The sequence below is a fragment of the Crinia signifera genome, chromosome 8 (assembly GCF_055691185.1).
Source record: "Crinia signifera chromosome 8, ASM5569118v1, whole genome shotgun sequence".
NCBI classification, from domain to species: Eukaryota; Metazoa; Chordata; class Amphibia; order Anura; family Myobatrachidae; genus Crinia; species Crinia signifera.
In genome coordinates this window covers 157396455-157408524 of record NC_139224.1, presented here as the reverse complement: position 1 = coordinate 157408524, position 12070 = coordinate 157396455, and the positions used below count along the sequence as shown (strand labels likewise).

Sequence of the window (12070 nt, the reverse complement as noted above, 5' to 3'; positions counted from 1 at the left end):
TAAGGGGGCGCAGCCTTATGACGGTGTGAAGAGCGCCCGTAGGGCGCGATGAATCACCTAGTATATATATATATATATATATATATATATATATATATATATATATATATATAAATAATAAATACAAGGATGAAAAGCACAGAAACGACACACATAGAGTACGCATGTGCAGGTGTGTGGAGCGCTATGAGCACAGAGGTGTGACAAGGTATATGCTGTAATAGAGGTGACCGGCAGCAGCAGGACATGTCATATCAGGCCCTGTGTAATGTTACATAAAAGATGTCATTCCTGCAGACGAGATCAATGACTCAGCTCATCCACAGCGCCTCTACACAGCGGCATACGGTACTCGGGTTCGCTATAGATCGCGCGCAGCTACACAGATACATACGGTGTTCGGAGTTCCGGGTTTACTGCTCGGTCTTCCGGCTACAGTTACACCGTAATGATTGGAGATCCGGCGAAGAGAAGAGCAGCGCCCGGTGCCCGTATTCACCCATACCCGGTAACTGCCCATTACACTGACAGCCTCCTCTACATGCGTGTGTGCCCTGTGTGTACACTGACAGCCTCATCTACATGCGTGTGTGTACACTGACAGCCTCCTCTACATGCGTGTGTGTACACTGACAGCCTCCTCTACATGCACGTGTGCCCTGTGTGTACACTGACAGCCTCCTCTACATGCATGTGTGCCCTGTGTGTACACTGACAGCCTCCTCTACATGCGTGTGTGCCCTGTGTGTACACTGACAGCCTCATCTACATGCATGTGTGCCCTGTGTGTACACTGACAGCCTCCTCTACATGCATGTGTGCCCTGTGTGTACACTGACAGCCTCCTCTATATGCGTGGGTGCCCTGTGTGTACACTGACAGCCTCCTCTATATGCATGTGTGCCCTGTGTGTACACTGACAGCCTCCTCTACATGCGTGTGTGCCCTGTGTGTACACTGACAGCCTCCTCTACATGCGTGTGTGCCCTGACAGCCTCCTCTACATGCGTGTGTGCCCTGTGTGTACACTGACAGCCTCCTCTACATGCGTGTGTGCCCTGTGTGTACACCTACAGCCTCCTCTACATGCGTGTGTGCCCTGTGTGTACACTGACCGCCTCCACTACATGCGTGTGTGCCCTGTGTGTACACTGACAGCCTCCTCTACATGCGTGTGTGCCCTGTGTGTACACTGACAGCCTCCTCTACATGCGTGTGTGCCCTGTGTGTATGTGTACACTGACAGCCTCCTCTACATGCGTGTGTGCCCTGTGTGTACACTGACAGCCTCCTCTATATGCATGTGTGTACACTGACAGCCTCCTCTATATGGTTGTGTGCCCTGTGTATACACATAGAGCCTTCTGTATACACTGACCGCCTCCGCTATGTATACAAGTGCCTTGTGTATATACTGACAGCCTCCGCTATGTATACATGTGCCTTGTGTATACACTGACAGCCTCCTGTAGAGAGATATGTACAGTGTATACGTTGACAATCCCTTATACAGACAGACAGACAGACAGACACACACACAATGTGTTTTTTTTGTGTGTGTGTGTGTATGTGTGTATATATATATATATATATATATATATATATATATATATATATATATATATATGTATATGTATACTTTGTACACACTATACAGCCCCCTATAGAGATATACATACAGCACATACACTGTCAGGACTATGGACCTTATTTAGGTCCATTCGTTGTCCTGCTTGCGTTAGCTGATGTTCGCAGTTTGCGCACGGCGAACATCTTGGATGGCAGAGGGGGTGGGGCGCCCGGCTGGCTCATCTTCACCCCCACTTCTTCCTGAGCGTGCATGCAGATGTAAGGTTGCTCAGAGCACTGACAGGGATAGCATGCAAGCCGGGTGGTTACACTCCCTTCGCTCTACACAGTAGGCAGCCTGGAACAGTCACCGTGTCAGATGTGCCTGGGCAGTTGGTTTAGCTGGGCATAAACCATGATTCACATTTGTTATCTCAGATGGAGGTAGCTGGTGATATATAAATAGTTCTATGAGTCATTAGTTCTATCAGATCATTTCAAGGTGTGATCAGGACAAAACACAGAAGGCGAGAGTTAATGCCGCCCGAGTTCAGCAGCAGTGCGAGATCTCCACTGAACTCTGACGTTTTTTTTAAAGGAGAATTAACTTACAAGGCATCAGACTTGTAAGTAATTCCCCTTTAAAAAACCATCTGAGGTCGGTGGACGTCTCGCACTGACGTGAAAGTCACTTTTATATGCGTGTACCTTCCACAACTTCGATGGTCGACGACCACGGCATACGAATGGATGTTTATGCTAAACATCCATTTGCAGCCTGTGTGGGAGAACCCGCGCTGCGAGTGGGTAGGTGGGCCTACATTCGGCGGGTGGGGTTTGGTGGATTTGCAAGGCTGCGAATTCACAGCCTTGCAAATCAACCAAAATAACCCCCTAAATCTCGCCCAGAGTGTCTTAGTCACTGTGTGTACAACTCGCCACATGCTGTAACCCATAGCAACCGAATGAATGTAATAACAGGTCACTGATCAAAGCTTATCTGCTACCAAATATCACTGCATTTTTTTTTTTAAATCACTCCCTGTGGGATCTGAATGTGTCCATGTTGATTTATCGTCCGGTGAGGTGCTTAGAAAATGCTACAATCCTCAGCAAGTTCTTCTGCACACTCTAAACAACATCATTGCATATGATCACGTTAGAAAAGGGTCTCATCCTATAAAGGTGCGTGTTTGTGCAGCCTTGTTGTGTAATAACTCTGACTGTCTCATTATTTGCAGTTGTTGTTTTAGTAAAAGATTCACCCAACTGCTGCTGTTCCCATGACGACCCCAGCTATGCAGGACCCCAGTAACCCGCGCCGGCTCCTGGGCCAGATCCGCTGTGTCCTGGAGTGCATTCACTGCTTCCGTCGTGCACAGCCCCTCCCGGAATCCCTGTGTTATGTCCCCGGAGAAGTGCAGTACAAGATCTGCAAGGACCTCAGCACCGCGTCTGCCTCCCGCTCTCTGCTGACCGTGTGGGAGGCCCCGGGCTACTCGAAACAGAACCTTAAAAAACTTTCCCGCGCCACTATTGAAGTCCGCAAAGGAAGTTGTATCAGGGCTACAGGGGAGGAGTACGGAAACGCCAACGGCCTCTGGGTGAAGCTTAGCAAGGTAAGAAACTGATGACCATACTATCGTCCATGCAACTGGCAGCGTATATTAGAGGACCCATCCACCTAGCAATAGAAGTATAGCTTTGGGTGATGCTTAGGTAGTAACTTAGGTAGTATCAGCCCACCCTGAGCAGGTAGGGGCACGCCTGCATTTGGTACGGTCTGCTCAGTGTTTCTATGGGCACGCCCACTGTTTTTTTTTTTATTTTGTGGGCATGCCCATGACATGCCGGGTGCCCACCTCGAAACACACTATGCCTTTCAATAAGGCAGTGCACGCCCTGACGAATGAAAATCCACCCAAGGCGCTCGCTGCGGGGGTTTGCACATTATCGTGCGTGCGCAGACCCCCACATTCCGGGACAGGGACCTGTACGAACTGGTACAGTCACCAACTGGAAATCTGAATAAATATTACGGTAATCACTTGGAATCCTAAAGAAGTGGCCTAATAAGAAGACCTATAAAGGATTAAAGGAATAGTTCTCGTTAATAGAAACTCTGTTCATCCTGTCAAATTGTTATACTAAAGATCATCTAATAAGAGCCAATAAAGAAAAACACCCTGAAGAAATTGTGATTGATGAAACGCGTTGGATGACGCATTACTAAGACTGGTAATAGACCTGCCTAGTTGAGTGAGCATCAACATGAGTAAAAAAAACAACTTTAATTGTATAATATGGCACATGTAAAATAATGCTAAAAGCTGAAAATAAATTTTTGAAATGATATATAGTATATGGTTGTTTGGTCTATGGATTAGGGTGTTCTCAGGACTATGTTAAAAGGAAATATATTCATATTTTATAGAGGAAGGGTATTTACAGTTCTGATAGTGTTTTTTTGGTACTTATATGTTAGTTGGGCACCCAATTAGCATACGTACGCTTACTTAGTTTCCCTAAGTAAGTGCCGTGCGATGCGATTTTTTTTTTTTTTAATGTAATTTATTCACTGCTCTGTGTGCCCCCAAGGTATCGCATCTGCCGCAAAATAGCATGCAATGCGATTTTATAGGGTGTACAATGCCATGACATTAGGTATACAATAATAGCATTGTATGACATACAATGAGTTTTTAGGCACCCCCCCACTATCCACGTTCACTCCGAAGCGTGGGAGCGGCGGCAGAATGCGTCCTTTGACCTTTTCATACCCCCACTATTGATTTTATATAGTGTGACGAGCGGACGCGGAATACATGTAAAGTAATCCTCTTCCCCTCGTGGGGCTCGCCACGACAAACTATATAAAATCAACTCCACGCCGACGTGGATAGTGGGGGTATGAAAAGGTTGGAGGACGCGTTCCGCCGCCGCTCGCCGCGCTTCGGGGTGGGGGGTGCCTAAAACCTCATTGTATGTCATACAATGCTATTATTGTATACCTAATGTCATGGCATTGTACACCCTATAAAATCGCATCGCATGCGATTTTGCAGCAGGTGTGATGCGATACCTTGGGGGCACACAGAGCAGTGAATAAATTACATAAAAAAGCACATCGCATTGCACTAAAATGGACCATGCCATGCAATGTGATTTCCCTACGCAGAATAGCCCACTAAGCAAATAGCTTAGTGGGCGCCCAACTAACATATAACTGGACGTCCGTAACTCTTTTCGTTATGATGTCATTCTATAGTCCGGTATCTGCTAAACTAAAAATATAATTTATAACGTGGCGCCATGTTCTGGTCTCTTATATGCAGGAGCAGATGGAGGAATACAGGAGTAGTTGTGACATGGCAGAGGGATGGGTCCTACTCTGCAGACAAGAAGAGGGCGGTGACAAACTGGTTCCGGTGGAGTCCCCCGATAAGACCACCAGACAGCAGCAGTTATTTGGAGTTGATTACAGGCCTATCAGCAGGTACTTATCAAACCATCGTCCCTGTGTATCTGCACCTCTATGACCCTTTATATATGACTACTGAGCCGTCGCTGTTCTGTGCTGACTCTCGCTTTCCGTCTGCAGGTGGGAGGAGGTTGTGGACGCCACGAACTCCATGCGTCTGGGCAGAAAACCCATAAGTACCGAACCAGATCTGGAGGCTGTACAGAAATTACGGTAATAGCGGTATTTATGGAGAGACTCTGATCCGCCTTAGGTTAGGGAAACATTCTCCATTTTCCGTGACAAAATCCGTTTCCGAGTGATTTTGATTGTTCCGAGTGTACTGAACGATTATCTGTCCAAAATGTATTTATTTATTACCAGGTATTTTTTGCCCTATAGTTCTGCTGAATTACACTCTGTACATCAGCTTAGGCCTATATCATTATAGCTGTACAGACAGATCACGGAGCCTTTTTGTCCGACAGATTTGTTCCCAACTCCTGGACCTATGAGTGCGACGAGGATTTGATTCACTTCCTGTGTGAACACGTGGGCAAGGAGGATGAGAGTCTGGGAAACGTGAAACAGTTTGTGGAGAGTATCAACGTGTCATCGGCAACGGTGAGTCCCCTCGTGACATGGGAGGGGCTGAGAATCGGATTCCCAGTGTCCATCACTTGTCACACAGAACCTTGGTGTTCTTATTACCCTATGAGCAGTTGGATAACAGGAGAGACTGATTAGACATTTGACTCTCACTGCAGTGTACCTCTGCCTGGATATTCTGGTTATAATTACTCCAATTCGGTACCAACGTAAGATTGTCCACACTAACCACTGCATAGACGGAAAAAGTAGGTGCTAGCTGGGGGTCTTCAATAAGGATATTGAGAAATGTTCCCCTTATAAAGCACATTGATTTTTGTTTGTAGCAGTAAAAAAAAAAAAACCTCCCCAAAATGCAGAGTTATTAATTGTTCCATGATTTGGAGAACAAAGGTTTGGCACAAAAACCTGGTTATGGATGAGGGCAAATGACAGTTGACCATTTGCTTGGAAATGCTGGAAAACTGACAAACTGTCACTCATCCATGTCACTCATCCATAACCATGTTTTTGTTCCAACCAGATCTGTAGATAAATATTACTAGTGTATGGGCACCTTTACTCCCATTGGGTAGAAATCTTGGGCGAGGCTTCTGATCTTCCGCTTTGTAAACGCTGGACGCTTCTGTATCTATACGCAGTTGCGTTAAGCAGGGTACAAGCTGATTTTGTGTTGCACATCTGCTGCACTGCTACATCTGCTGTCTGAGGCTCGGCAGTGATGCGCAATGGATCCTGTTAGGCCTGTGAAGAGTAATATGTTGTATAGAAAGATTTGTGCGAATTGCGGGGGTTATTCTGGTTCACTCCAAAAGGCACAGTCACTCTCTAATGGACAAAACCATATGCACTGCAGGTGGGGCAGATGTAACATGTGCAGAGAGAGTTAGATTTGGGTGGGGTTTTACTTCAAACTGATATCTATATTGCAGTGTAAAAATAAAGCAACCAGTATTTACCCTGCACAGAAACAATAAAACACCCAAATCTATCTCTGCACATGTTACATCAGCCCCACCTGCAGTGAACATGGTTTTGTCCATTAGAGAGTGATTGTGCCTTTCCGAGTAAACCAGTATAACCCCCTGTGTCCGGTCAGAGCCTTGATTAGGATCTCTCACCACAGGATGATAATAACCTATTTTGCTTGACGGACGGCTACCACGACACCTACTGGGAGAGCGATGGGTCTCACGGACAGCACTGGGTCCAGCTACATATGAAGGAAGGTACCATTGTCAAGTAAGTGTTCTCTGTGGTCAGCCTTTCTCTACCCCCTGGGATTCACATTAGGAACCTCAGATACGGTTACCTACCTTATTGCCCCCAAAGGGTAATCAGTGTGTCACATCCCAGATACCGAAAGCAGATTATACCTATCCCATCTAGCAACAGTTCCTGCCAATGTGTCCACCTGCTTTTCATATAGTTCCATTGTCTATCACTGGAAAATACGGACAAGGGGTACAGATCCCAGCACAATTTTCCTATCTCTGGCCACTGGGTGGGATGGGGGTTGCAGTTGGGGTGGAACATCATTTAGTTGTTTTTGGACTAGTGGTCGGTGATGTTATATGTTACAATGTAGAGTACGGTTTCTGTAGAGTGTAAGCTCTCCGTCTCACCTGGTGCCCACAGAAAGCTGATACTGACGGTTGACTCTACAGACGAGAACTACATGCCCAAAAGAGTTGTGATGTATGGGGGCGAAAGAGACAACCTGAAGAAACTTAATGATGTCCTCATAGAGGAGTGAGTATTGCGTGAGGGGGTCACAGCGATGAGTGAGTATGAAGGGCGCAGGGAATTGACATTGAATGGAAGAATTGGAGAAATGAGTATGAGGGCGTGCAGTGATGGAGCATGTGGGTGCGCCTTGGAGGAGTGAGTATGAGGGCGTGCAGTGAAGGAGTGAGTATGTGGGGGCGCAGTGGAGGAGTGAATATGTGGGGGTGCAGTGGAGGAGTATGAGGGTGTGCGGTGAAGGAGTGAGTATGTGGGGGCGCAGTGGAGGAGTGAGTATGATGGTGCGCAGTGGAGGAGTGATTATGAGGGTGTGCGGTGATGCAGTGATTATGAGGGTGCGCAGTGGAGGAGTATGTGGGGACGCAGTGGAGTAGTGAGCATAAGGGTGCATGGTGAAGGAGTGACTGTGGGGGCGCAGTGGAGGAGTATATGGGCACGCAGTGAAGGAGTGAGTATGAGGGTGCGCAGTGGAGTAGTGAGCATAAGGGTGCATGCTGAAGGAGTGACTGGGGGCGCAGTGGAGGAGTATAAGGCTGCGCAGTAGAGATGGGCAAAACAGTTCTTTGAGCGGACCCGGGTCGACCCGGGTCGGTCAGTGAAAAGATCTAGATCCTTTGGGCGGCTCTGCGGCTCAGTTTGTGTGAAAAAGACAGTTATTTATGGTTTGAGTTAGTGTACCATACCTCCCAACATGACCCTTTCCAGGAGGGACACAATGCTCTGTTTCTGGACTTCCCTCTTAATGTTTGATTGTTATTACCTGTGTGGAAACACCTTTCTTACCCATTTACCTGTTTAGAACAGGTAATAGCAATCATTCGTTAAGAGGGAAGTCCAGAAACAGAGCAAAGTCATAGGTCAGAGATGGGGAACCTTTGGCCCTCCAGCTGTTGTTGGACTACACATCCCAGCATGCCCTGCTACAATTTGCTATTTGGCCATGATAAAACTGTTGCAGGGAATGCTGGGATGTGTAGTCCAACAACAGCTGGGGCCAAAGGTTCTCTAACCCTGACCTAGGTGGTGCACTTAACATAGATTGTTCTCCGCAGTATTAGCCCGTAGAATCTATGGTTTTACACACAGGGGAAATTGACTAATAATTGAATAGCCCTGCGTGGTAAACACAGTAGATAATTGAATATTGAATACGTTGGGTTTGCCCCCTTATATATCTCAGGGTCCTTTCCTGTGGGGCTACCGGTCTCTGTACTACTACAATTAGCCTGTAGCCCCTCCCCTTGAATATCTCCCCAATAGGCCCTCAGCATTTCAGGCATACACGCCGCCGGATACGGCAGTAGGGGGAGGTGGAGTCTGACATTCTGTGGCTCACTGTACAAATCAGGCCTCCCTCTTGAAGACCCCTTTTCATTGCCAGTTTCGGGAGGGAGGAGGGGGTCCCTATGATATAAAAATAAAAGTGTCTACTCACCCATTAAATACAACCATTTCCCTCATGCCTACCTATATACTTGTACAATGACAAATACAGGGAATAATCCTTTGTAAGGTGGTGTCCTGGGGTATTGATCATATTGGGGCAATTTATCAATTTTGAGGGCGCAGGGACAGGGCTCCGAAAGGAGCCCGTCCCTGCGAAGCCCTAACCTGGAAGCCGGGGGGTCAGACCCCCACTGACCCCTCTCATCCGAGCCGGGCAGTGCGATGTGTAGGCATAGACTACAATGGGCTATCACCATCTCAGAATGGCGGTAGCCCAGGGGTGCGAAGCCGGGCTGCCCGATGTTGATACATCGGGCAGCTTCGCATCCCCCATAGAAACCTATGGGGATGCGGCCGGCGGCGCTGAAAGGGGGATCGCAGCAGGGATCGGAGATTCCTGTTGCGGTTCCCCGATGATACATTTAGGGGATACGGGCTTACTAGAGTAGAAGATACCATGTCTCTGGTACATGTACAGCTGCTAGCCAGGGAGTACACGGAGGGTGTCAGAAGGAGAAGAGGAGCTTACAGCGGGATGCGGCTCCTTAAAGCGTTCTGTACATTGCACATTTTAGAGAAATGTAATGACATCGTCTCCAAGCGCCAGGCCCGCGGTGATCCCCGCCGGGACCACTGATCGCCGTGCTGGGGACAGCCCAGCACCAAGGTAAGCTGCTGAGCTGCCCTCAGCCCCCGTGCACCCCTCCAGCCATCGTCCTGGAGGTGAATGGATGCCTCACACCGGCATCCATTCACCTCCTCCGCTGCTGTCTGCTGAATATAGCAGACAGCAGCGCAGGCTGTCTGTGCCCCCCTGTCCAACCTGCGGATGCTGCGGCCCCCCACTGATGTAAATGGGAGCCGGTTCGGATGACCCAGTGTACCCATTTACACCGACTGCCCTCTACCCAGGTCATAGTCATGTTCTACCCAGGCCAGGACCTGGGGAAACGGTCGTTTGGTCGACATTAGGTCAACAACACTAGGTCGACATGCTGAAAGGTCGACATGGTTTTAGGTCGACATGGAACAAGGTCGACGTGGTTAGTAGTAGTAGTAGTACGTTTATTTATAAGGCGCCGCAAAGTGTCCGCAGCACCGTACATAGCAAACAAAAAACAAATGACAAGGTAACATACAGGGTGTGTTGAAAAAGTCGACGTGGTTACAGGTCGACGTGGTTTTACGTCGACATGGAACAAGGTCTACATGGTTATAGGTCAACATGAGGAAGGTCGACAGGTCATAAGGTCGACATGGGGATTTTCACTGTTTTTTGAGCCGACATGTGCCGACAGGCGGTATTTCATGCCCTACCATACACTAGGGCATGCAGTGAGATTATAATAGTGTGGCAAGCGAAGTGAGCCACTGTGCCCGAAGCATCGCAAGCGATGCGAGGGTCCGATTTCACTTCCAACTGTGTTGACATTCGGGTCAAAAAACAGCGAAAACCCCATGTCGACCTTATGACCTTTCGACCTTCCTCATGTCACTCTAACGTCCATATCGCCCTAAAACCACGTCGACCTTGTTCCATGTCGACCTCTTCCCATGTCGACATTTTCCCATGTCGACCTAGTGACTGTCTGACCAACGCTTGTCTGACGAACAATCCAGTTCCCAGGACCTGGGTAGAAGTCCCGTGTAAAGGGACACGGCATGTCTCATTTACACTGCCGCTGACCGGGGTTTGACCCGCTGAAGACCCGGGGTTTTGCGGTGGTGTAAAAGGGGTATTAATTTTGCTCGTTGCCAAGGGAGACTAAGTTTGCTTATTGCCAAGGGGGATTACATTTGTTCATTGCCAAGGGGGACTAAATTTGCTCATTGCCAAGCCCCCCCCCCCCCCCCAAATGAAAGTTAAAAGAAGGCCCCCTCCCCCTCCAAATTAAAGTTAAAAGTACTGCACATCCCAGCAAACACAGATCTAGTAAAAAAAAAACATGTGCACTGCCTAACTAAAGTCTGTGTGTCTGTGAGAATGTGTGTTCATACTTCTACACAACTTTCTGTGATACTGTACTAGTAGAAGATGGTGAAGCAATCTTGCAATGCCTCTGCTGAGTCTGCTGTTGACCTCCTTCAGGGCTTCAAGAAGAATCTAGATCTGCACATGACACAGCTGCAGCAGCAACAGCACAAGCAGGCTTGTTTTTCTATTCACTCAGTCTCCAATTAGAAGAAAATATCTCAGCTGCCAAAGGTGGCAGTGCTGAGCTCAAGCAATGCATTGTATTGTGTGCAGCGTCAAGCGAAACTGATCCGGATCACCATTTTGGGATCGACGGCTCCCTCGTTCTTTGAAAGGAACCGTTCAAAAGAACCGGATCGTTCGCGAACGACCCATCTCTACTGCGCAGTGGAGGAGTATGTGGGGGCGCAGTGGAGTAGTGAGCATAAGGGTGCATGGTGAAGGAGTGACTGTGGGGGCGCAGTGGAGGAGTATATGGGCACACAGTGAAGGAGTATATGGGTGCGCAGTGGAGGAGTGAGTATGAGGGTGTGCAGTAGAGGAGTATGTGGGGGCGCAGTGGAGGAGTGAGTATAATGATGCATGGTGAATGAGTGACTATGTGGGGGCGCAGTGGAGGAGTGAGTATAATGGTGAATGAGTGACTATGTGGGGGCACAATGGAGGAGTATGAGGGTGCCCGGTGAAGGAGTATCTTGGGGCGCAGTGGAGGAGTGAGTATAATGATGCATGGTGAATGAGTGACTATGTGGGGGCGCAGTGGAGGAGTATGTGGGGGCGCAGTGGAGGAGTGAGTATAATGGTGCATGGTGAATGAGTGACTATGTGGGGGCACAATGGAGGAGTATGAGGGTGCGCGGTGGGGAGTGATAATAAATGGGTGATCAGGTTATTAGTAGGATGAGATCCATGAAAGGTAATGCTTCACTGTATGTGTCATTTATAATCTCATCCATTATGTGGAATAAGAATACAGGTTGAGTATCCCGTATCCAAAATGCTCGGGACCAGGAGAATTTTGGATAACGGATTATTCCGTATTTCGGAATATTTTAATATTTCAATGATGTATTTTGAAGTATCTTGCATTTATGCTGTATAAACACATAATATACACACAAATATATTTTATTACCACATAAAATACACACAAACATATTTTAATTGTTCAAAAAACAAGGTTTCAAAACGTGAAACAAAATGTGTGTACTATCTTAGCACTGAATTTGAATGCCAAGCAATCATTGTCTTGCACATATATAGTG

General features: G+C 47.6%; 1 protein-coding gene across 2 annotated transcripts in view; it reads left to right on the top strand.

Annotated features, from left to right (window-relative positions):
• The first annotated feature begins 242 nt into the window (after positions 1–242).
• The window catches only part of HECTD3 (HECT domain E3 ubiquitin protein ligase 3), a 34378-nt gene continuing 22550 nt past the window's right edge, over positions 243–12070 (top strand). For both annotated transcript variants that reach the window (XM_083157492.1, XM_083157491.1), the window contains exons 1-7: positions 243–508; positions 2811–3188; positions 4905–5065; positions 5171–5263; positions 5518–5653; positions 6765–6880; positions 7277–7390. In XM_083157492.1, coding sequence (XP_083013618.1) covers positions 2853–3188; positions 4905–5065; positions 5171–5263; positions 5518–5653; positions 6765–6880; positions 7277–7390 — 956 coding nt within the window. In that variant the 5' untranslated portion in view covers positions 243–508; positions 2811–2852. The remainder of the gene's footprint in view (positions 509–2810; positions 3189–4904; positions 5066–5170; positions 5264–5517; positions 5654–6764; positions 6881–7276; positions 7391–12070) is intronic.